The 26,483-nt window shown below is 42.0% G+C and overlaps 1 protein-coding gene across 4 annotated transcripts in view; it reads right to left on the bottom strand.

Annotated features, from left to right (window-relative positions):
• creb5b (cAMP responsive element binding protein 5b) overlaps positions 1-24,573 on the bottom strand; it is a 55,169-nt gene extending 30,596 nt beyond the window's left edge. Inside the window, exons 1-6 of one of the 4 annotated variants that reach the window (XM_029259826.1) lie at positions 24,487-24,573; positions 18,162-18,239; positions 17,256-17,334; positions 16,036-16,129; positions 14,118-14,239; positions 11,783-11,931 (exon numbers count right to left, since the gene is read on the bottom strand). In XM_029259826.1, the coding sequence (XP_029115659.1) occupies positions 11,783-11,931; positions 14,118-14,239; positions 16,036-16,129; positions 17,256-17,334; positions 18,162-18,217 (500 nt within the window). In that variant the 5' untranslated portion in view covers positions 18,218-18,239; positions 24,487-24,573. Of the gene's footprint in view, positions 1-11,782; positions 11,932-14,117; positions 14,240-16,035; positions 16,130-17,255; positions 17,335-18,161; positions 18,243-24,486 lie in introns of all 4 variants that reach the window. The other 3 variants (XM_029259825.1, XM_029259827.1, XM_029259828.1) reach the window with 3 other exon arrangements.
• Positions 24,574-26,483: the final 1,910 nt, after the last annotated feature.

Below are 26,483 nucleotides of genomic sequence, written 5' to 3' on the forward strand. Positions count from 1 at the left end.
CAGATCCCTCTTCTCCTCACAGATCAGTCTCCTTCTCTCTCCCTGACGTGTGGTGGCCCCAGGCTGGGATGACACAGAGACGCTGGAATGAGAGGCAACGCAGCCTGGGCGTTGCTCTCTGGGAGCACTATTAAACTCTCTGCAGTACACAATGAGCTCATCCTAATTTGGGTCAGATGTGGTCCTGTGCTGGCTCTCCCCGTGGAGCGGGGTCCTGGCGAATAGGGTCACCACGTCACTACCCTAGCAGCACAATCCTTGCTTCTACAGCCCAGACAGGTAGGACCACATGGCATGTCCCACACTTGCTTAGTGTGAGCCACCTCAGGCCAAAGAGGCACTATCCTCATTCATGTGCTACAGTACACTTCATCAGGTGGTGTATTTCTATACACATTTGTATTTATGCATTTGGCAGATGCTTCTCTCCAGACACTATCAACGAGTCACTGTAAACAACAGTGTATTCCACAGCAGATGAAGAGTAAAGCACATTTGATTTGCTAGACACCACCATTTTTATTGATACCACCATCAAATCTTGTGCTTATAATATGTACGTTACACACTGTGTCATTTTATGAGGATTCATATGCACTCTGGGGTCTTCTGAAGAGGTCTCTGATGTTGTGATAACAACAACAAACAGCTTTGCATCCCTTACAGTTCTAGTTCTGGTAGGTGTGGGATAGTGGCTGTAAGCGCAATCAATAATAATTAAAGTAGGAAGTAATTAGCTTGCGACGTAAGCGCTACTTTCCACCGAACATGAAATAATCAACAACTGTTACGCAAGCTTTTTGCTCATAAACTTAAACAGATGGTTCTTGTTATGATTAAAAAACGTTTAAGTGATAATTATGCAAACCATACGCACATAATCAGCTTCACAAGTCAAATTCTCAGGTCGGACACAAGCGTGTTCGTACCATCGAACATGTCATTAGTTGCTCCTTTGAATAAGATAAAATAGCCCATCTTCAGCATATCATTCAAACGAGTATCTGTACAAACCATCCTTTTTATTTTAGGTTTTGACTTCCGTGAAAACTTCAAAGCCTTTCTCTAGAGGTGTGAAAACTATTTATTTTAACAGTTTACACGACATGAATATTGTTTCTAGAAAAAAAATCGAAAACACATTTCAAAGTTCCCCCACCCCCATACCTCACACACATACACACTTCCTCATGTGTGGTTGGGCTATTCTGGTGTGTTGCTGATTCTCACTCCGCGGGTGCGAAGCAGGACCAGTTCATACACCAGTGTTCCACATGGGCTGAAATGATCACTTCTCTGTTTGTGTCTCTGCTAACATGGCCAGGGCCACAGGCACCTTCACCCAACCCCACCTTAATTCTTCCAAATTCCAGAAACAAGCACCCTTTCTGCAGTTCCAAGTGCTGAGCCTTGGCCAAGCCTGACCCTGCAGAACATTCATGACCAATGTGAATGTTCAAGGTACCAATGACTAGGAGAGCTCACAAAACAGATGGTTTTACAAAAAGCAGTCTACAACAAGCCATACTGAGTGCAATGCATTATTTATATTATATATATATATATTCTCTTTATAGGGGGGTGCGGTGGCGCAGTGGGTTGGACCACAGTCCTGCTCTCCGGTGGGTCTGGGGTTTGAGTCCCGCTTGGGGTGCCTTGCGACGGACTGGTGTCCTGTCCTGGGTGTGTCCCCTCCCCCTCCGGCCTTACGCCCTGTGTTACCGGGTTGGCTCCGTGACCCCGTATGGGACAAGCGGTTCTGAAAGTGTGTGTGTGTGTGTATTCTCTTTATATGTATTTCATACTTAGCTAACCGTGAACAATCTGTATTGAAATCAGATGACTGCACCCCCTCCATCTCAACTACGGTTCGATATGGTGTGCCACAGGGCTCTGTGCTGGGTCCACTATTGTTCTCAATCTATATGTTACCATTGGGTGACATCAGTCATAAACACAATGTAAGTTTCTATTCATATGCCGATGACACACAGCTATACGTTTCTTTTAAGCCTGATGACCCCTCACATGTGGTGTCTTTAGCTAATTGTTTTACCATTATAAAACTATGGATAAGTAAAAAATTTTTTATCTCTAAATGGCAACAAAACAGAGGTACTTGTGGTGGGAAGTAATACCAAAACTCTTGACACAATCACACTACTCTTTACCACAAATGGTATAAGCTTCAAGCGTAGAGATTGTGTCAAGGATTTTGGTGTCCTGTTGGATGGGAGGCCATCATTTATATATCATGTAAATGCTCTGACTAAATCATGCTTCCTTCACTTGAGAAATATAGCTAAATTAAGGCAATTCCTATGTAGGCAGGATGCTGAGAAAGTGGTTGATGCTTTTGTTTCAAGCAGGATGGACTATTGCAATGCTTTACTATCAGGTTGTCCATACCAGACTGTATCCAAGCTACAGTTGACAAAATGCTGCTGCAAGAATTGTCACTAGAACTAGGAAGTATTACAATAAAACCAGTGCTGAAATTGCTGCATTGGCTCCCTGTTACATTTAGAGTTGATTACAAGACCTCGGTAGGAGGCCGTGCCTTTAGGTATAGAGCACCTTAACCGTGGAACAGTGTATTAGTTACTGTCAGAAATGGCCCATCTGTATCAGTTTTTACATCCAGACTAAAGACTTACATGTTCACTCCAATATATCGCCTATCTATCATGCAACACTTACATGTATCACCATGAAATTGAATTCCACTTGGCTGCGTTTCAGGTTTTCCCACCTCTGTGTCAAAACGTATTAAACTTATTTCTTCACGTTATTAATTACTAACAATTTCTTCTTTTTGAGCATTGTCTCTCTACAATAAGACCAGAGGAGGCCGGTCGGCAGTCACAGACAAACCCCAGGCTGACTGAAGATGATGACCAGCCACCATGACGGATGAGACATACCTTGCTGAACTGTGAAATCAAGCTACCATACAGCAACAATATCATTATTACTTGTAAACTTAGAATTCTTATTTAATCTAGAATACCCAGGTGGGGTGGGCAGTCACTGGCACTTGGACCCCCTGAGGTTTTTTTCTCCCTCGACTTTCAGTTGGGAGTTTTTGTTCCTGTCCTCTGTGGCTACCAGGTATACTTATAGCTTTAAAAATGCATTGATAATGTATTACGTTACTTCTGTAGTTTCTTTGCTTCCTTGTCTAATGCATTTGTTTCTTTGCTCTATACCTGTGTTCAAGCGCTTTGTGTCACTGTGTGAGAAGAGAGCTCTATAAAAATAAATTGAATTGAATATATATATGCAGTATATATACACACGAACACACACATATGTAGTTTTACCTTATATATTTGCACAATCATTTGCACGACATATAGATATATGTATGTATGTATGTATGAATGTATGCATATACGTATATGTTGTGTATCTATATACAGTATGTGCATCTATTTATATGAGTCATGTTTCCACATTTCAAATTACGTTATAGAAAATACTGGAAAATTTGTTAATTAGTTAACACCAAAGAGTGTCTTTAAAAATGAGTCTAAACTCTCCAAAGGAGCAACCATTCATTTTCACATCTGCTTTGTCATTCAGATCCTCAAGTTGTAAGCCTGCACAAATTCTGCTCATAGCATCAGTTTAGGCAGTTTTTACAATCCCCTTTATCAACCCTTTGCACCCATTAAACACACAGTGCAATGCATCTGTAAGTCAAGTGCCATAATATGTGTATGTGAGATCGCAGCTATTGACCACTTTTTCTCTGCAGAAGCAAAAATACCCTGTAAATGTGAACTTTAAATATAGATGTCACTCTGTCAGAAGAGGGCATAGAGCAAACTGCAAATGTGTGAGGCATGAACGTTCTCATCAAATGTGTCACTTTAACAGCTGACTGTATTCAGGTGAATCATCACTGCACAAGACAGGCGACATTGACGGATGACAGAGCTTAGCACTGTATCTCGTGCACTTGACAAGCTATCACGTTCAGGCTATCACGTATACCACAACTCAGCGACACATGTTTATAATTCATCGCTGCAGTGCACACTAATTGTCTGGACACCCCATTGTTTCTTTGATAGCAATTTCCATGACACCCTAAATGGTTCTGGCCTTTTGAAAATATGCTTTATTGTTGCATTCTTCTGCAGAACACCCCATGCTTCACTTGCAAATGATCTGAATTACCAGTATCTGACATGAGGGAGCAATCCTTGCACCTCTATGTCTTACTTCCTATCTTTTTATCATAGTTCTCTTAAACTGCAGACAAACACTCTGATGAACTCAAGACTAAAATGTTTTCTTTTTGCCTTTTCTGTCCACTGTATAACAGTGAGAGGTCTAAAGGTCTAAAAGTGTGCTTCTTTTTCACAACTCCTTCCAGTGAGATGGAAGGGAGAAGGACTGAGCTCTCAATCCTTATTAAACACCGTGATTTCAGCACACACTGGCTGCCCAGCCACCTCTCAGCCAGAACGTGCCTTTTGCTGCACAGCCTCTGGGACGTATCTGAGCGGCCCCTCGCCTACTAAATCCGTGGTTGCCATTCGGCCAGATCTGAGTGGTCATGAATAAATGAAGGGATTGATTATTACAGGAGACACTCGATCCCCCATGCGGACCCTCACAGGGTGAAGTGAGGCTCATTATCCTGACGTGGGGCAACCAAGAAAGGCTTCCCACAGGAATTAGGAGTAGAGCCGGTGGCAGCCAAGGCTGGAGCACCTCAGCACTCGGAGGGGGGGGGGGGCATAAGATGCACACTTTAAGACTACTGTTAATTTATTAATAATGTATTGCACATATTTACAGGCAAAAATGTGATTTAGTTCTAAGTGATATTTGCCTTGCTAGTGAAATGATTTGGAAAAAAATAACAAATGAAGCAATTGCCATTGGAGCCCCCACAATTCTGGTGCCCAAGAATATAAAAATAATTTTTTACCGTTAACACCTGAGTGGTTCCCATGCCTCTTGCGCCCACAGTGAGCACACTGTTTCCCAAAGTGGAATTTAGCGTGGGTGTAGGTATACTGCCCATTTCAGGACACGAACAGAGAAGCCGAGAGGTGCGTGCTGGGACAAGCCTGCGGGGGTGGACGAGGACACTGTGGCCATGGCCTGAAGGCAGGAAGTTCCTGTGGAGAGGCCAACCCCCTGTTGACTTCCTCTGAATGTGGTGCTGCTCGCATCGGCGAGTTTCCCCTACAACTTCCCGAGCCGATGACAACATTTCCATCCAGCTCTACTCTCTGCTTGTGGGACTTCTTTCATCCAGTGGTGACCGACCCGTAAACACTGCCACCACCGGTCATCCACATGGTTTCCGAACTTTCCACATCAAGCCGTTGACCCAACCCCAGGTTTTCCCACCGTGATTGTACCACAACTCTGCAAAACACCCACACTGAGCCCTCTGCTTCCACACCACCCAGCTGACTCTAAACAAGGAGCCTGGTGCCTTAAACAGATCCTACCACCCATGAGCCACACAGAGCGCTCACCCTAGCACAATCCAGTGATGGGGAGGGCCCCGTCACGTCTGCATGCCCCGTTTAATGACTGTTTTCTGTGTCTGGTTCGACTTAAATCCAGAAACTTTCTCCGAAGAACAGACACGGGCAGCGATGGTCTGAGAAGCCATGTGCCACCCTCATCATGCAAATTCCCCAGGGATTTAGTGTCCGTGCTAACCAGAAAATTTCTTACTGTGGTAAGAGGAGACAGCACCGCAACCAGTGTGCTGGCAAAACAGAGCTGAGCATCTTAATCCCCCTCCCCCAACACACATACACACCCATACATAGAACTCCCTGTTCTTGCAAAGAAAAACCACACATGACCAAACATTTACATTTACAATTATTCATTTAGCGGATGCCTTTCTCCAAAGCGACTTCCAAAAAATACTGTATAGTGTTATCAGCTCATACCTTATTCACCCAAGGTGACTTACACTGCTATATAAACTACTTATATTGGGTCACTCATCCATCTACCAGTGAAACACACTCTCTTTGCCCCTCACACACACCAGGGGTGATTTTAGAGTCACTAATCCACCTGAACAGCATGTCTTTGGACCGTGGGAGGAAACCCACACAAACACGGGGAGAACATGCAAATTCCACAGAGACTGAGCAGGGATCAAACCCACCTTCTCTCGCACCACCCAGGTACGGTGAGACAGCAGCGCTAAGTGAACAAAAAATACCGTCACTCCGCTCCTCTACACTCTAAAACTTGCACGCTATTGAAGGTACTCTGCAAAAGAGTACAACATCCCATCATTAATACCCAGACATCAATAATCACAAAGGAAATAACACACACATACACATTTTCTGAGCCGCTTGTCCCATACAGGGTCGCGGGGAACTGGAGCCTACCCAGCAACTCAGGGCGTAAGGCCGGAGGGGGAGGGGACACACCCAGGATGGGACGCCAATCCGTCGCAAGGCACCCCAAGCGGGACTCAAATCCCAGACCCACCGGAGAGCAGGACCCGGTCCAACCCACTGCGCCACCACGCCCCCCAGAAATAACACAAAGACCTGGAAATGTTTTTTGAGGGAAACCATTGCGAGTGGCGTAGTCGATGACTTGAAGTTCGAAATCGGTTTCTTTTCAAACTGGAGCGCGCAAACCAAAGGAAAACACACAAGCAGTAAGAGCTTTTCATCCAAATATTTACACACAAATTCCTTGGCCTTTACAAACAGTTTACCACCCAGAGACCAACAGTCATTCTGGATTGTGGTCCCCATAACACTCAATCTGTGCCATTCAGTGTCTCTGAGTAGGAGACGTTCCTCACCAAAAATGGATGTCCCCTGTGCAGAAAATATATGTCCATATAACCTTCCTTCAAGCTCCAAGCATTAAAACTTACTTTACAAAACTTCACAGGAACACAGTTTCAAGAAAATTAACCTCTAAGCACAAAAAATGGAAAAAACTGGAGATGGCTTTTCAATATAAACTTCTGTAGTATTTACATAATTCCAAATGGCAGATTTCTACTTCCAACATCCTGGGAAAAAAAAATCTTAAAATTGAATCAACTCAGAGTTGTCTGTCTGAACCGCTTGTCCTATACGGGGTTGCGGGGAGCCGGAGCCTAACTCAGTAATGCAGGGAGTAAGGCTGGAAGGGAAGGGGACACACCCAGGACGGGACGCCAGTCCGTCGTAAGGCACCCCAAGCGGGACTCGAACCCCTGACCCACCGGAAAGCAGGACCCGGTCCAACCCACCGAGCCCCGCTTAACTCAGAGTTATGTTTTGTAAATTAACAGTGAACATATTTATTTATTCATTAAACTTTAAGAGTCTAGAAATGTTAGGAGGAAAATTAAATGATATTAATTAGCATATATTTTAATCCCAAACAATTTAAATTACATTTTTATTACATTTATTAATTTAGTCCGGCAACTATTAAAGAATTTAAAGGTGAAAACTGTTCACATGTCTTTCAGCCTAATTAAAATGCTTAATTAATATTCCACCTGCTGCAAATGCGCACATGTGGTTTTAGTTTTCTACACAGCAAAATGACATAATTGATTATGTTCTCTGTAATTGCCAATATTAAAAATTAAGTATGATACAATTCAAGATAAGCATGTTAAAACCAAGTGTGTTCTTATGAATTACTCATAGTGATGCATAGCAATCACTGTTATTTACAACTATAATTATCTGTAACGTGCTTTTGTCGAGGGAAGATATTGCACAATTACAGCGTAATAACTGTTTTGGGAATTTCCTTGTGCACAGGTGCAGTAAATTAAAATAGAGTATGCTCACTTTTGCTTTCTTGGCTTGAAATATTATGTTAAATATTTTTAAATAGTATGAGTGATTGTAAATTACTTAAAAAAACATTAAAACAGTTTAAAATGTAGCTGAGTAAAACCAAGTGTCTAGCAGTGTGCATTAGTGAGTCTGTGGAAGTGAGTTGTTGAGCCTGTAAGTCAGCAATGCATCCGTTCTATATAACAAGAAGTTTTTGGGTCTTCAGACATTAATGTACAGTATTAACTCAAAAAAAAATGGCATGTTAAACCTCCGAGAAAGTAATGTTTTGAACCTGTAAAAATTATTACATGCATGAAGTCAGTTAGGTCTATAAATACTAAGTCTGTCAGACTGTGGCATGTTGCGTTGTATTGAGAGTATAACACTGATGCACTGAGTGATAAGTCTATAGACTTTGTATGTGACGAGTGTGAGGCAGTTATGTGCTGAGGCGAGAGTATGACACACTGATGTGTTCGGTTTTTTGCCATGCCGAGGTAGAATACGGACTGTGATTCCAGGAGCTGCACTGATTGCAGCTCTTCTTTGGGGCTGAAATTTCATCCCCACCTCCGGCACATCAAGGCTGCCAGAGAGACGGCGTATCAGTCAGACACACCGGTTACCACCTCATACAAAATTCATGAGATTTCTGAATCGCCAATGTGCAAAAAAAACTTTTCACAGAAAAGAAATTACAGCTACGTATTCAGTAACCGTAAACAAAATAGAGCAGATTGTCACAGGGATTTTTTTCCTTTATATATTATATGTCTTGGGGGTGCGGTGGCGCAGTGGGTTGAACCACAGTCCTGCTCTCCGGTGGGTCTGGGGTTCGAGTCCCGCTTGGGGTGCCTTGTGGCGGACTGGCGTCCCGTCCTGGGTGTGTCCCCTTCCCCCTCTGGCCTTACGCCCTGTGTTGCCGGGTAGGCTCCGGTTCCCCGCGACCCCATATGGGACAAGCGGTTCTGAAAATGTGTGTGTGTGTGTGTGTATTATATGTCTTATGATGTACCAAGGCACATCATCAGTGACATTACCTGGGGGTAACTGGGTGTCCCCGGTCTTTCAACACCAGACACACTTGCCCAAGTGGTCTAACCATGGCTGAACAGACCCAAACCTACATCCAGCGATACCCAGAACGGTACTGAACACATTTTCTACTATAAACACTCCGTTATGCAATTTCTCAACAAGAGTCACATTTCAGACAAGACTCTATAGTTTTTTCTTACTATAATTAAAGAATTATACTGCAGATTTCTACGTAAGGAACTTTTTCTGGAGTGTAAGAAACACGTAAAGAACTATTTATGTAAAAATATTCAGATGAGGAGGGGGGTGCGGTGGCGCAGTGGCGCAGTGGGTTGAACTACAGTCCTACTCTCCGGTGGGTCTGGGGTTCGAGTCCCGCTTGGGGTGCCTTGCGATGGACTGGCGTCCCGTCCTGGGTGTGTCCCCTCCCCCTCCGTCCTTACGCCCTGTGTTACCGGGTAGGCTCCGGTTCCCCGTGACCCCATATGGGACAAGCGGTTCTGAAAGTGTGTGTGTGTGTATTCAGATGAGTGTCATTTTTGGTATAGTCCAAGGCTTTAGTTTATACTTTCCTTGCAATAAAGCTAAAACTTTAAAACATTTTAGCATATGGCAGTTAAATTTAGTCACATTTTTCTTTCCCCGGATGGACATAGCTCAGGCCGATCCATGGATACTTATGTGGACAATCAGTTTATTAATGCTTTGGTACCATTATGTACCTTTGTGCATGTCTGAAATGTAAGAAAATTGTCCATATTGGAACTGTGCTGCCTGTTGCAGCAAAGGCCAGTAATTATGCCTCCTGTTTTGCTTCTGTTTTCTATTATTACTTTCATGGGAGCAAGACAAGCTTGAAAGCGAGAAAACCGATAATAAACACAGGAGCTGCGGGGGTATGCAAGAGAAATATGTTTCATGAGAACATGGAAGGTAAAGATCACAAAAGAGCCTAACCCACGACTAAAATGATGAAACCCAGTCATGAAAATGGCACATTCATGTTTTCTCCAGCAAATTTGGTGTTGAGGTGCTGATTATGTTGTAGACAATGCTTTTTCTGACAATGCCAGAGCATTTAGGATCAATTACAGCACACAGAGATCACTGGAAAGTGCTTATGAAATGTGGGCGTTTCTTAAAAAAACTGATATCCCCTCCAGAATTCAAGTGAATAATGACATCATCCCAGGATACACCCATGCCATTCACATACTGTTTTGAGGAACATGGGTAATGCTTGTGAATTTTCAGATGAGTCTGAAATGAAAAAACATAAATTACAAAAAAATGAACTGCATAGCTGCAACTGACACACAGCTTTTGCTCTCAAAATGAGAATTATGGTGTCTTACTCCCTATAGTTCTTGATGTGAACTGTTCAGCGATGCTGAAAACGAGAACATTTCAGATCATGAAGCTATAAGCGCTCACAAAAGCAGAACAATACTTCATTGAAAAGGAGTGATAAGTTTATCACATCTTGAGGAGGCCTTGGCTGGCTGTCTTGGCTCAAATAATTATGAGAACAGAAAAAAATTACACAAAATATTTGATGTGCTGTATGAATCACAAAACACTGAATTGTACAAGGCAGGTCAGGTTTAAAATCAAGAATTCCACTCATAAATAACTTTTTTACTTTACCTTTGTAAATATTACCTAGCATCCTTCCCTTTTTCTCTCCTTAGAACATGCACCAGCAAAGCAGCTGTCCTCTTTTTTTGTTCCTAAATTACCTTTTTGATTGCAGTGATCCACAAGGCCTGTCATTTATCTGGTGCTCTGTTTTCGATTCTATCTCAGAAAGGAGCTTCCTTCTTCCTTGATTTCTCTCTCCTAATATTTTTTTTTCACAGAATTAGCACCATATTGGCTCATAATTACTGTACAAGATGAATGTTTATGTCCATGCAAGCCATAATTATTTGACTCCAATTTTGAGACCTCTGCAGACAAGCAGCAAACTCTGTTTTCTTGATACTGCTCAACACAAGTCCCTCAAAGGTCAGTATTTGGACCTATATTTTTCCCAGTCAGTGATTCCTAGACCCTGTCATCACCGCACAAGGCCTGTAGATTGCTGTTATGTTAAATGCATACAACTGTTTCTCTCCAATCCTCCACCCCTCCAACCCCATCATTACACAGGGCTCAAAGACCACCGATACCATTGTATCTCAAGCTCAGCTTGAGATAGAGTAAGGTGCACCGGGTTCCAACCAAAACGAGTCACAGCTCCTTCAAGTCTTCGCCTCCATCATGGGTGAAACTTTCCAAAGCTTCTACATCCTTGAGAAGTTTTCACAACCAGTCAGCCTCCTCCAACCATGTGGATAAAGTGACACTGATACTGCAGATTCTTTCTCAACAGTTACCATGTTACCATTGATACTGCTACCATCAGAAGTGAGCTATTATCAGAAATTTGCTAGTGCAGAGTGCCTGCTTTTTGCCACATAAAAATAAAGAATCATGTAATTTAACCTTATCCACCAGAACCCACATCCCCTTGTATTAGGAAAACTATGCATTAATGGAGATCTAATGGAAATGAAAAGATTAGCGACAGTTTACCTCGTGTATTTTTTCTTTTGCCTAAGTCTTGGCAACTTCGCCTCTGTAATAATGTACTTATGAGGATTACCTGTATTTCCTAACTTCTTGTTTCACTGCAACACCATTATTATTTCCACCTGTTTTCTTTACCATGATGGCCTTGTACTACATCTGGGTAACAGTGGCAACCAAATGAATAGAGTAAAAGTAAAAGTACCCTTTATGGGCTGCATTCCCAGTACTGCAATGAGAATCTCCTCCTTATAAGATCATTTATTGTTTTGTCTGTAGGTGCTGAACAGCAGATATGCAAAGAAAAGGTTCAGATGTATGTAAGATTTCTATAAATTAACTGAGATCTAAGCTCAAAGATGGATGCTCACCCGATCTGTCGGTTAGTAGAAGGAGCCTGAGTGATGACCGAGCTGGACTGAGGTGAGGGCAGTGCCTGCTGTATCACAATGCTGGTGTCATGGTTTGGCATCCGGGAGTGGTGCTGATTCTGTCCGGCCGACCCATGAAGGGGAATGTTCTGAAAGGAAGGAGAGGTGAGGTTAAGAATACCCAACACACGAGTCACAGACACACCAATCAATACTGTGTTTCTTTGCAGATGTCCAGAACAACAAGAGTGTGCATTGAAGCCTTTTTCAAACCATCCACCACAAAAGCTGTACTTTTGTTTCTGGAATTATATTATGACTCTTGAAACTCAGAAAGCACATTCAGACATTCCGTTCAAGCTGGGCTAGCACACGTTGGACATATGTTTGATTCACAGGAGAGCCATTAATAATGAGCAAGATGTCAATTTGGAACTACTTCAGTAAATTATGCTACTATATACAGTGATAACCTTTAAAGCCCATAAACTAAATAAATAATTTTAAAAACATCCATTAAGGGATTACATAATGTAATGTGATGTAATTATTGAAAGTCACTCGCCCAATGCGTAGGACATCCATTACATTCCAAAAGAATCCTCTAATGAGCATGTCCACCAGGACTACTACATGTCTTGGACGTCGTGTCTTACTAGAAGTATGTGCCTTCATCGTGATTTGCAACACTTATAAGTGTTTTGTGTTTTACTGTCCTGTTTTACGTTGCACCCACTAGGAAGACCAGCAGTCTGAAGGTGAGAAGATCACAAATACAGTCAGCTCTGCTGTAATGTGAGTTATGCATTCATATGAAACATAGTGTTATGGCAATTTGCATAATGAATATAACAGTTCCAGCGGAAAATATGCCAGTAGCAACAGAGCACTGCGAAGTAATCATCATCTAATGAGATTGGGTGGACAAAATTAATTTATAACATAATGTAAAACCTGCTAAAAAATATGAAAATATAAATGCAAATAAATTAAAAGTTCCTATATTTATTTATTAAGTTATTTTTCTACTGTGCCCTTCGAAGTGGCTCAAGAGACTGATGATGGGCGGAGATGGGGTAAAAAAAAGTGTTCTATGGTAAAATTGATCCTACAACAACCACTATGGTAACTCCCCTACTACTTAGTATGGATTTCATGAGTGCACACAGGGATTATGGCTCAAACAAGGATGCTTCTCCGCAGTGCAAAGATAATGATAGGTTCCTCACAAAGAAGGGAGGCTAATCCACTCAAGTTCTCAACTGTTAGTTAATCAAAATTAAATTGCTGATCCTGCAATAATTTCAGGTGCACCTTTCCTTCATCTCTCATATCATGAATATCAGGAGCTTGAGAATACGAGTGTAAAAATTTACGAGTACGTCATGCGCTAAATTTGTTTTCCGGTTCTGTCCGTTGTTGATTTTAACAATGTGTCTCATTTTCATATTAAACTTCTTGTTGTCTGCTTGGCTGTTTCCCTTGTAAACATGTTTGATATTTTTCATCATATGTTAAATATGTCTCAAAAGAAAGCTGTTCTGCTCACCTTACTTTGCTTTTTGAGTGAACTATCCACTTTCACATCTCACCAGCCACCTTAGAACAGAGTGAGTCTATGGAATAGTTTTTCAGACTATTTGGTCTTACAAAGGTTAGGCAACAGCCACATGCACAGTTTTGCATGTAGCATTTTTGTGTTGCGTTTTGAGTTGAGTTTCCACATGTGCGGATGGCATTTAGCGTTGAGCAAAATGCAACGACCTCAGTGAACTCATCTTCTTTAGCAGAAATAATTTAAAAGACTCTTCTGTTTTAGCACTTGTACACTTCCCTGTGGATTCTGCATGGCAAATATTTTAAAAATTGAGTAAGACGAATGCTGTAGTGAACAGAAGGGCATCTCTCTCCTCTCAAACTTTCAGAAGCAAAATATTGCAGTGGCTATTACCCTATTATAAACAATCGTGTAAACAAGATCCTTCTGTTTTTTTCCTTCACCTAACTACATTCAACTGTACATCACTTGGTTGCTGAAACCATGCATTTGAATCCTTGTCTTTAACGCTGAGTGTATTTGCAAGAGAAGCTCAGGAACAGTGAATAGGAGAAAACCTCTGCTTGTTTTTGTATCACTCGCTATCAAGATCTACAAAGATGTCCATCTGGGATGGTGTCTCTCTGTCAGCCACCTAAGTCATGGAAACAATGTGACGATAATAAGAATACTGTCTTTCTGTCCCATGATGGACAGGGGGTGACTGAGAGCCTTGCTTTCTGCAAAGACATGACATAGATCCCACCTGCAGAGCTGAGAAGAGTCCCCCCTCCTCACCTGCTTGCTGTCTTCTTCCTCCTGTGCTTTGCGGAACTCCTGCTCAATGGAGCAGTCCAGGTCACTGAAGAGCCCCACCTCTTCGCAGTTCTTCAGAAACCGTGTGGGCGTGGGCGTCTGGTCTGAAATGCGAGCAGGAACACGGCAAAACAGCTTCATAAAGAAGAGATTCTGGCATTCATTGTTTAATGCAAAGGGTTTAATTTGTGAAAAGAAAAGTGTCAGTTATGAATTTATATATGTTATCAAGTTCAGTGGCACCCACTGTATCACATGAGGATGAAACCCACATAAAAAGGTTCAACCGAGAAAAAAAATTTCTAAACGCGGTTTTCTTCTAGCGGTTTTTCTCAAACACGTAATGCACTCCTCTGCTGTTATCTGCACCAAATTTTCTGCCTGTATCTTATCACAATCTCCCAGTAAGGATGTGGAGACCATCCGCCATTATCAGCGTACAGGAGTCCTTGGCTCACGCCAACAGCTCTTTTCGTGAAGAAGATGGACAGACACACTGTCAATGTTCTCTTACTGAAAAGGCAAAGCACACCTCTATATGTAAGGAGGCCTTAAAAAGTTAAATAAAACTCTTGATCTTTTAAAGAGGACACAATGAGTGATAAACCGCAAAAGAAAAATGCAGCAAATATGATTTGCCATTCTCATGGAAATACTGAACAAACTGTTCAGTAACACACACGCACACGCGCAACAGCTTGATGTTAACAAATTCGAGCCTAAAAACAGTACAGCCATAAATATAGAATCACCTGTAATCACAAATGTCTTTAACCATACAGTTTCTTATAAATGTCACTCATGCAGCTTCATACATTCCAGATAAGCTTTTGCATTTACTCTACCAGGTGTCATAACATAATGTCACATCTGACTGGGGCACAGCTGAGTCTGTATTAAATTTCATCTTTTGTTGTTACAAAATTACCGTGTTTGCAAAAAATATATGACGAGATCCTAAGAATAAAGGTCAGGTGTCAACATTACGATTTCTTCTGGCATCTCGCAGAGCGAGCCTGAATACACGGCACCAGAGCAATCAGTGCACCAATTCTAAACTTTTAAAATACGTACCTGTTATGTTGTAACATTTCAGTGCATGTGTGCTTTCCCTGAAGTGCCAGGAACTGAGCTTGACACATGTACCATGACCTTTATGTGGATGTGGGGGCTGGTGTCAGCTGCATGTTTGTTGGAAGTTTAGCACCCATTCGCACACACACGTCTTCTACTTCTTCTCAGAGTTTTCTGCTAGAAAGTGTGAGCTTTCCCTCCCTAGGTGTGTGTTGTTTTAGATTTACGGATCTAACGCGTGTACAATTCCCCACCACAACTCAAAGCCTCCCCACGACCGCGGTTTGGCCGAGGTTCAGTCTCCACCGAACTCCCTGCCCCTGACCATCCCCCTCTGACAGTCTAGGTTCTGACCATGCGGCATGGCAAATGAAATGTGCCGATAAGATAGTATTTGGTTCCACGCTGCTGGAGGCAAGACAAATATTATCACAGACATATAAGTTCCTGCTCCAAAGGGCAAACCATACACTAAGAAACCCCCTTTGTCCCCAGGCATTCATTGAAAACAATCTAAAATTGAAAATCTTGAGTAATATCGGTACAGAGAATCATAGGGTTTTCCTACGTGTGACTAGAACCAGGCTACATGGGTAGACATTCGAGCTCAAGGTGATTCACAGCTGAGAAGTTATGCTGTCGTAGTTTGTCCTTTATGTATAAACTGTACAATGTAAAGCCCGAAGGTCTCACTGATCAAGAGTGTAAAGACACTGCAGTAAGACGGACAATGGCGCTAAGGAAAAGAATCCTTGAAGAGGTGAGGAATTATGGGACAGGAATTCTAAGACTACAGTGGTATGACAAGGTTTGGACTCTTTCTTACCTAACAGGATGTTGTCATTCTTTATGGAGGGAAACTTCAGTGTCATCTCATGCTTATGTCGGTGAATCATTAGGTGGTCTTCTGTGGGGAATCGCTGGTGGACAGAGAGAAGGGTGTTATGACAGGTACAGGCAGGTGTGCCCTAACAAGGTCTTGCTCTTCCTGTCTGCACAAGGACTATCTGGGGTCTACCTTACCCCGTGCTTCAGCTACACATTTCTGACCACTGCAGCCCTGCATTGGACAAACGGTCCGTGAAAATGAGGGGCAGTGAAATATTAATAACACATGCACTTTCTGAACCCATTCGGGGTCGCAGGAGCCTAACCCGGCAACACAGGGCATAAGGCCGGAGGGGGAGGGGACGCACCCAGGACGGGACACCAGTCCGTCGCAAGGCACCCCAAGCAGGACTCGAACCCCAGACCCGCCAAAGAGCAAGACCTGGTCCAACCCACTGCACCACCGTGCCCCCCCATATTAATAACAGTGTTCTTCAATTCCATCAAGCAGAAGCTTTGTGCATTGGCACCTGAATTAAGAAAATCCTATATAAATTCTATGAAGGTGAACTTATGAAATGCACGATCTTAGACATTCAGTTTTTATGCGGTCTCAGGTTTCGTTTTTTATTGACCTCTGTAAGTGAAAGACCTTAATGCCTGGGGACAAATGGCAATCTTGGCATGAACCTAGGGTTTTTATTAAGACCTTTTTTATGTACATAAATGAGAGAGCACCAGAAGGCATATACTCAAATATATGGCTGGCATTCTGAGGTGTTCCATGCTATTGTGTTACAGTTATGTGCGCGTGCCAGTGAGCTTCCTTTCACCAGCTCACAGACACATGCAGTGCTGCGGGAAAAGTATTTGCGCCGTCGTAAATTTTCTCTATTTTACCAGCTTTTGCCGTTAAATTTGATCAGGTATTCGAGGTCGCAGCTGGTAGCGTAGTGGTTAGTGCTGCTGCCTTTGGACTCAAGTGTCACAGACTGAAATCCCAGCTGTAGTACCCTTGAGCCAGGTACTCATCCTAAATCGCTCCAATAAAATTAACCAGTTGTATAAATGAGGACATAATTGTTGGTAGCGCAATGTTGTAAGTTGCTTTGTAGAAAAGCGTCAGCTAAATGTAAATGTGTACAACATAATGGAAAGGGGTAAATACTTTCTATCCACTTTTTCCTATACTTACAAATAGTGTGATGAGCTACTGACCTGGGAACAGCCAGGGGCAAGGCATACAAATGGCCTTTCCTGCTCTGAGTTCATCACTGTCACTGTTTCTTCATAAAAACTGAGACACAAAAGGGGAGAGAGAAAGGTCATTAGTCTTACACAAGTAGGATGAGATTCGCCACAGAGCCATGGCGGTTTGCTACTCCTTCGCTGAAACAGAAACTTGTCTCGGGTGAATCTCAAAACGGAAAAATTCTCAGGGTAAGACTCCAACACAGACAGCATAGAGAAAGTAGGAGGTTTCTGTCCTTTCTTGTTTTGTGTTACTCTGGTGTCTCAATGGAGGTCTTGCACATCTGACTGTAGGTGGGGAAGAAAAGAAATTGCACATCCACTGTACGTGGAGAAGCAAACCTCATCGATGGCAGGCATAGACCACCGTCACCAGATCTGCACAAAGCACCTTGTTTCAGGTGGTGTGCCACTGACCACAAGTGCCCACTTCAGACAGCAGTCAGCTTCGGGGGGGTCGGGGGGGGCTGGTGTGGGCAAGTACAAAAGTCGCTACTGTACAGCATCTCAAGGCATCTCCTTCAAGTAAACTGAGAATCTGCACTTCTGTAAATGCCTTTTTCTCACGGGAAGTTTGTCAGTTCCATAAAACGCCTTAAATCTGCATTGCAGTAATTCATTTCTTTAATTTTAATATTTTTAATTACTTAGTAAATACTGTCTGAATACATGCCACTGTACTCATAATGTGCAACAGTAAATGGGATCTAAAGACTACAGCGGAAATGGTCTCGGCTGTTGGGCATTCAGGACATCAGCTACAGCACTACATTTAATGTTTCTGTTCATTAACTGTGCTTCATAGAGAAGCTTGCACTTCTTCCTTGAATTTCATCTTTTTTCCTTTAGTGACAGGTAAAACAGTGTGATCACCTTGGCAGGCCTGTCAGGTATGCTCCAGTGATGAAACCCTGGTTGGCCTCCAGCATGTTTCTCGCTTAATGGGGTTCTCTGCTTCAAAGGGCAAATACAATGTGTTACTGGTTAATACAAATTCTAAAGATAAGTACTTCTGTATCAGAACTTCAGAAAAATGACACATCTGCAGAAACCTGTAAATCTGTAGCTGCATGATTTGGCACCCATGTTACATGCGGTTAATCCTTCACCTCTGACAGTAAGACTAATTTATGTGGGCATATTGAATTAGTACAGTATTTTTAATCTCACAAGGACAATTCTAAGTTCATAGTACACACATAATTACATTTGATCTTCCTAATTACCCTTCAGTTCTTAAGCACCGTCCGTTACATACCAATCATACCTCATATCAGCTTTGAAATCCCGGTACATAACCACAGAACTAACATTCCAAGAAGCAACATTTCCTCCACAAGCCCAGGTTACTCCCAGATTCTATGTTGCTGCTATATAAAACTTAACTTGCTTGTTTATCTTGTATTTTTGACTTTGTAAACTGATCTGGACAGAATTGTGGGCTCAGTTATAAAATCTAAATGAAAACGAAATGGCAAAGTAGAATGTACCGTATGTATTTGTACCAATTATGTCATAACAGTGTAAGTTCATGGAATAATTATAACAATATTAAACTGAAAGAAAACAACATGAAACATCTCACGCCGGCCAAGAGGTTTTTATAATGAAAAGAAAAGAACGATATTACCCTGAACAAAACCCTCTGGTCAATGAAATAAGATCATAAAGCCATCTTGTGCTAAAAATAAATGGTATAAAGCAGGCTATTTATTTTTAAAACACAGATCAGGTCACCCCCATTGTGATGTTCGCATTTTCCACAGTGCCGGCCCAGGTATGTGCCCAGCGGGTGCGTGTGTTGCGTGTGAGTGAGGCTTCTATTAAGAGTGATGATGATGGCAGCCCAAGTTCACATGTGGCACTGAACATGTTGGCCCTGCCACAGTAGGACAAGGTCACCAACAGGACCTGTGTCAAGTAATTCACCGCCAGGGGTCAAGTCATCTTCACTGAAATAACCACAGTCAGGTGCTGGGGGCTTATCTTCTGCATGACCGCTCGTGTTTGTAGCTGCGGCCGGAAAACTGCTCAACAAGCTGGATGTACAGAGCGGTTCGGACGAGCTTTGGATAGAGGAAACACAGCTTGCCATAGGACATGGTGATGCAGGGGATAGCGTGGTTGCCTCACGGTTCCTGGGCTGTGAATTTTAGTCTGGCACAGTCATTGTGGAGTTTACATGTTCTCTCTGTGTTTCTTCTGGGTGCTCTGGTTTCCGCCCACCCTCCAGAGACACCTGTTTCAGGGAAATTGCTGACTCTGAATCACCCTATGTGCATGTGTCAGTGACTGTGTGTTACATTGTTCTGTTGTGTGTGGATGGGTACTTAATTGTATGTGCCTTAGTGTGCTGTGCCTATCATGGTAAGTTACCGTGAATAAAGGTGTCAGCCAAATATAAATTATAATAACTAAATGCCTCATGTGTTTCTTTAATGCTTATGAGAAAATTCAATCGAAGGTTGAATTTTATTTAACGGGTGAAGCTGTAAGACCTCACTAAAAATAACAGCAAGTACTTTAATCTTAAACAAAGAAACATAAAACAACAGGAACAATTTCCTTTGTGTTACTGGACTCTCCCAACTTATTTGCATTTATGTTGCATTTCACCAACATCCAAACACTTTTCCTGCAGGGAAAACATTTAAATTTGGTTTCATCTTTTTTGCAGGATGCTGCCGTGACGGGCAGTAACACCAGCGTGCCCCCGCGGCTCCAGTTGCGGAAAGCCCATCTGCCAGGCGGCTGGATACAGATGTACTCATTTGCACCACTCTCATCTGCTCATTTGGGTCCTGCTTTCTCATTACTGTGGAGAGGAGACAGACTGCAGATATTACTCATACTGTACCATTGAACCTCAGTGTTGTGTCTGTAGACCAGTCCTTTGGGGTCACACTGATGTGATCTTTGACATGGCAAAGCTCTCACTTAAGATGACTTCGGTCATGCACGCTGGCATTGCGTTTAGCCAGACTGAATGTAAGACTTTTCAATTAAAATTTAACATGGGGATTTGAGCAGCGCCAGGGCTGAAAGGAGATCTCAGCTCACAGCGGTGGTAGGTATTACACACGGACAAAAAACACGCGCACACACTACGGCAAGAATATGTTTAATGAGCAAGAAAACTATTTGTATAACACCGCTGAAAGGGCCAATTTCCTCTGGGATACCACCAAGTTAATAATGGAGAAACTGGTGATCGCATCACATTTTTCAACTTTTAACTTAACTTAAGATATCGACAAAAAAGTTTACTCACGTGGCTCTAATAGAGCTATTTAACAGAAAGTAATTTAGGAAGCATTACTCTTCATCTAAGCTTTCAGCACATTACCATAAGAATCCCATAACGATGAATTCCTGAAATTAACTTCGTAATCCAGGTCTCATGTGAGCTTTCCTGTGACGACGAATCAATTGCACACTTCATGTGGCCACTTCACTTGCCATGTCAACGTTCTCGCACAACTGGGCCCTAGGATTATATTTAGCGCTTATGTTTCAGTTCAACAGAGGAAATCCAGTTACGTTCCTTCATAAGTGAGTCCTGATGCGGGTGAACCCCACAATTATGGAGCAGAGGCTACAATTTTACAAGATGCAGGAGAGGAACTCTCCAGGTATGTGTTTTAATGCAAACAGCACGACAAGGAGAGGGAGGCAAGTGCCAACTTGTGCAGCGACCTGAATCCACAGCTCCTTTACAACACAGGTTCAAGGCAAGATCACTTTGAGCCTTGAGACCAGCTGGAAAAAGGAGGGAGTGTTTACTTAGACAGTGTTTGTCAGGAACTCCTTGGAGCAACCAGATAGAGCGAACTGCTTTAGATCCACTGCTGCATGTATCTTTATCAGCACATCCCCACTAACCCTTAGATTAAGGTCCTTACAACAAAACCACCATTGTGTCTTCAAGTAATATGAATGCCATTCACAAAACTGGGAAACTTATTCAGTTATATATAAAAATGGCTTTTATTTTTTTATTTCTATGTATTACTTTGCCCCTCACAGTGCTTTCTGTGAGGGCTGAGGATACAAATTTGTGACTCTGATGTTTCTTGTCCAAATCCTAAGTGTCCTGCAGTATAAATGAGTAAAAGTGGCCCGTATGGCATGCTTTACTCTCTTCAGAACATTTTTTAATTTCTTTCTACATATTGTATATGCTTCATATATGTTAGGTTACATTTTGTAAAACTGTCAACTTTTAACTGATATTCAGAAGTAAATGCTGAAATTTATTTTTGTTACATATTCGTTGCTCTGGACGTGCATGTGTACGCAATTTGTACGCTTGTGACTGAAAGAGGAGAGAATGTTCTTGGAGGAAGAAATTACACGTTTAAAAACATTTTCACTGCAGCCCAACACTAAGCAAGACATTTGTCATACACTCTGAATTAGGTTAACATTCCGTTTCCTTACTAAAACAGCAATATTTCTACAAAGGGCCGGTTTTCACTCGAAAGACAGTTAAAATGCACTTAATGAATTGGCCTATGCTTTAAAACTTTCATGGGATACTAATTATACAACTGAAGATGAATGAATATAAATTTGATCAGCTGCCACTAAATTAAGCTTACGGGGTGCACTTGTCTACACATTAGTTTCTGAGTGACTAATACTTTATCAAATGACAAATAGCACTTCACTTACCTTTTTCTCTAAATATTTATGTTAATATGTTAACAGCAAGCAAGAACTTGTCTGAGGAAGCATCACTGTGCAATACCAAATAACATGACAGTTCTCCAAATAAAAAACGTAAAATGCACCTCATAAAAATAATAAACAGGTTTTTTTGGAATGTTCTACTGACCATATGCAATAAAAATGAGCAGCCCGCGAACTGTAAAGCAAGGAAGATTCAATGATGTACTATGTGCTTTATAATGAATAGTTAAAGTAATACAGCAGTGGCAATGATTATTGCTTGAAAGGACATGAACTTAGAATGTCAAGGCTGCCGATTTGACTCCCTTCTCCCCAACAGCGGCATAGTGTATGTGGTCATGGTACCATGATACCATGGTATAATGCAGTATTTGACCTATTTATACAGCTTGATATTTGAATTTCTGCTGTAGTAATTCACCATGAAGTACTACAGCAAAAATATCAAGCTGTATAAATGGGTCAAATACTGCACTATAATTTGATTTGGAAGAAAAATGTCAGGTAAGCATTGAATTAACAGCATGCAAAATTTTTGCAAGATCCTACTACAGCTGTGGTGTTAAAGAAAGTTAAAGAAATTACTAAATTAACAGCAGCCTAATCTACTGGCTACTTGGTTTGTACTACATAATAACATTGACATGATCGGTTAATCTATTAAACATAGGATGCACATCACACTTAACTGCAAAATATAACTGCATGTAGCATATTAATATATTTTATGTATTCTGAAGCTTAGGATGCAATCCAAGATGAAGACTTTTTTGTGAAGCAATGAATGATTTGACGGACAGTTTTTATATGGAGAAGTGTACTTGCAACGTTCTTAAAGAAGCGCATATTTATAGGAATGTGACATTGTAAATACATGTTACTTTCCACTATTGTATTGCTTTTGGCAGTATATATACTGCAGTATCCAAGGAATTCAAAGGAAACACGTTTGTGAGGACAATAATTTATTCAGTTCCCAGGTACGCGTTAGAACGTCTCCGGGCCAAATTCCAGATAACTAACCGAAAAAAAAAATCTGAAAATCTGCGTGCATCGAATCAGAAAGACGCACTTCGAAGATACTGGTGAAGTCCTGTTTATCGGTGCCGGTGACTGGATTTTTCACACAAGGAGGCTGCGTGTTCCAGTCTGCAGGTTTCAACGTGTCCTCTTTCTTAACTTCTTTTTTGCATGACAGCTGAACTTACTCAACATTTGCAACAGAATCAAGCCACAGCAGCAGTGTAACTTAGCATTATCCACATTGACTCACTGATACACTAATTGTCGCCCGTGCAGATCATCGTCATAAGCTTCGCATGCGTAAGGAAATGCCGTGGCATGATGATCATGATGATGATGGATCAAAACTGTACTTCTTATTCACAAAAACAGAAACATCATGTGTCGTTGGTTGATTGCTTCTTCTAACAGACGCAATAACTCAAAAAGCGAGAAGAAATACTGTCGAATAATGAAGAAAATAGTAAGTGCGGTGAGCTTCTTTAACTCAGTGAGTGTCTCGTGCTAAAAGCCCGCGGGCTCTGAAGCCCGATTGATGGGTCAGCAGCTCCCCGGGACCCTTCAGTCCCCCCCCGGCGCTCAATCGAACCCCGACTCGCTGGCCTGCAGAATGACGTCATGCCGAAATACATCGCCCCTATTTACGGTAAAGCACGCAAAACACTCTCCGGGTAGAGAAAGGCAAAGTCTAAACGTAGACATTATATTTTTAAAGAGAAGTTTCGGCGCTCCAACTTCCCGGAGGAGGTGCCGCCGGGTGTGTGTGTGTCTGTCACTGTGTCTGTGTCTCTGCCCTGTGTGTGTGTGCGCTGTGATAACGGCCCTGGGACGGACCTCTCAGCTGATGATCCTCTTCGGAATCACGCTGGGTTTGGGCATGAATGAGCTGGCGTAAGCATGCCATCCTTCGCTAGGACCCGGGTTTTGACCCGGGACTGCATTCCTCTCGGTCTCACTCAGCGCTGCAAGAACAAGTCTCGCAGAAAGCGAAATCAAACTTTAACCGCATCCAAACCAAACGCCAGACACCTGCTCCCTATCTTGCAGGTCATTGGACGAGGGGTCGAAAGAACTCAGCATATAGCGTCGTTTCCGCGCTTGACCAACTCGAGCTGACAGTGACTGACAGCTCCGTGGAGCGGAGCGCTCGTCTCCTCGCGCGCAACTTCAGCAACGTCGGACCCGCCACTCAACTGTGTTATCGATGAGCCCCGCCGCCTCACTCACTGCAGGTACCGAACTGTCATACGGAGAGAAAAGGCAAAACTGTACATTTGTGAAGAGCGGCGGGGTGACATCACATAAACATCGACCCCCTCCGACTGCGTCTGACATTTTAAGAACGAGTTATATCAACACATTGATTTTTTTCACAAAACACGCCACCTAAAAAACTTAGCAAGAATAAGAAGCTCGCCTATGCACTTCGGGCACGTGTTATAAAATCGTTTTTCTGTGACGGAAGACAATTTTCGGAACTTACCGGACAAGTGCGGAGGAGAAGCAGCACTCACTGAACGAACCACGTTGGACTGAGAGAAGATTACAATGCGTTCTATTTAGAGAAGCATTACATCACCCTTCGGTGACGTCACGTGGGATTCCTGAACTTCTAAATCATTGCGGTCCCTCTTGGGGCGGGGTTATACACTTGTCCGGGCGGGGTTAGAAAATGGGCGGGGCTACAAACCGCACGTCTGCTGTGCCGTACGGAAGGGGGCGTGGTCAACTGTATGTGGGCGTGGAGCTCGCTCGGCGACGTCGACCTTCGGCTGACAACTTTCCCTGCTAGAATATCTCCTGCGTCTTGAGTGAAAGTTCGTGTTTTTGCAAGACAGATGAACTCAGCTTACAAGATCATGTGCATGTGAAAAGCTGCGTACGATACTCGTGGCTCATCGGTGCTAAAATGATTTTGCGCAGTACAAGAAACGGGAGCGACGAAAACAGAACATGTGCAGTCGAGTTGAGCGAGATCACAGACTATAAAAACAAGCTCAAACACAATAAAATAAATGCTGCTCTGTTTTGTAAATTAACGCACAGGCGTGCACAAACAGGGCTGATGAATAATGCAGTTGACTTGAGTAAATAAGTAATTGGAAGTCTATCTACATCTGGAAGGCTGTAGGCTTCTGAGTGCTGGATTTTGAGATGTTATAATAAAAACCAAGTGCAAAGTATTTGTATATATGTCACTGTCAGACACAGTTAGGGTGACAATTCTGAGGTGAAAAAAGACAAAAGAATATCTGATCACAAGCACAGTGTCACCAGCATTTAATAAACACATACCTTGCCCATGTAATATTTCATATGAGACATGTTTACATATGGAAAATGTACACATCCAACCTCTGTTGCAGCAACTTACTGTAGACTTGTGTTAGATATTTATTTTACTTTTTCCTCACAGTGGTCACACGTAATCAAATGGGACTCTCTTCACACATGCGTCAGTCAGAGTAAATGTAGTTTAAGAGGCAGACATGCAAGGGCTATGGGAAATTGAGACAGTCGAATCAAACTTTGGATTGCTACTCTGTAAAATTACTTTGTCATTACAGCCTTGTTAAAAAACCATGCAACACCCGCGGCCCAACGAGGCGTTACCAGTGTAGGCACCATTTTTACCCAACTACACCACTGAAGGTTTTCGCCATCAGAAATACACATAGGCTCATTTATTTTAGACATGGGTGCCAAAATGATTCTACATTGGGATATAACACATTTTATTATTGCACATGTACTAAAAGATTTTAAATATGCCAAAAAAAAAAAAAAACCTTTCAGTACAAACAAAAATGTAACATTATACCCAATGTGTGCAACTGGCACAGAAAGCATATATTACAAGCACCCAGATCTTTCCTTCACTGTTTATAAAAGTTTCTGTGTAATTTATAAGAAGGAAAAATATTATTGGGCCAAAACATTTTTTTCAAGTTAAAAATCTAAAATGAGGTCCATGTGCTAAATTAAAAAAAAAAATACTTTTCTGAGCTATATAGGTGAATATCACCAGCATGACCCCACAAAGTATTACACTCACACTGATTGTGAGCAAGATCTTTGCATTTTAATATCTTTAAAGACAAGGGGTTTAAGGTCAAAGTTTGAGTAAGGGGAAGCAGAAGCATTTTAGATGTATAAAATCCTTAAAAATTGTTTCAGGAGGAAATGGAAAGACTTTTTATCTAAACTTAAAAACGTTGTCAGATTTGCACTGTGAGTGTTAATGAAAGAGGACTGCAAACTTATTTTGAAATATATATTGTCGGGTTTCAAAATATTCAGAAGAAGGTACCGGACCAGAAGGACTTCAGATGATATGTAGTGCTTTTCATTAAATGAATTAGATGGAATGAAAAATTTGGAAAACACAAAATTCTTATCTGATTGTGTTTCACCATGAAATTGCAGTAACTTTCCTGTGTCGAATTACAGCCCAACCCAGACAGTTCAGTAAAAGGTTGT

This window comes from Scleropages formosus, chromosome 18 (assembly GCF_900964775.1).
Source record: "Scleropages formosus chromosome 18, fSclFor1.1, whole genome shotgun sequence".
Classification (NCBI taxonomy): domain Eukaryota; kingdom Metazoa; phylum Chordata; class Actinopteri; order Osteoglossiformes; family Osteoglossidae; genus Scleropages; species Scleropages formosus.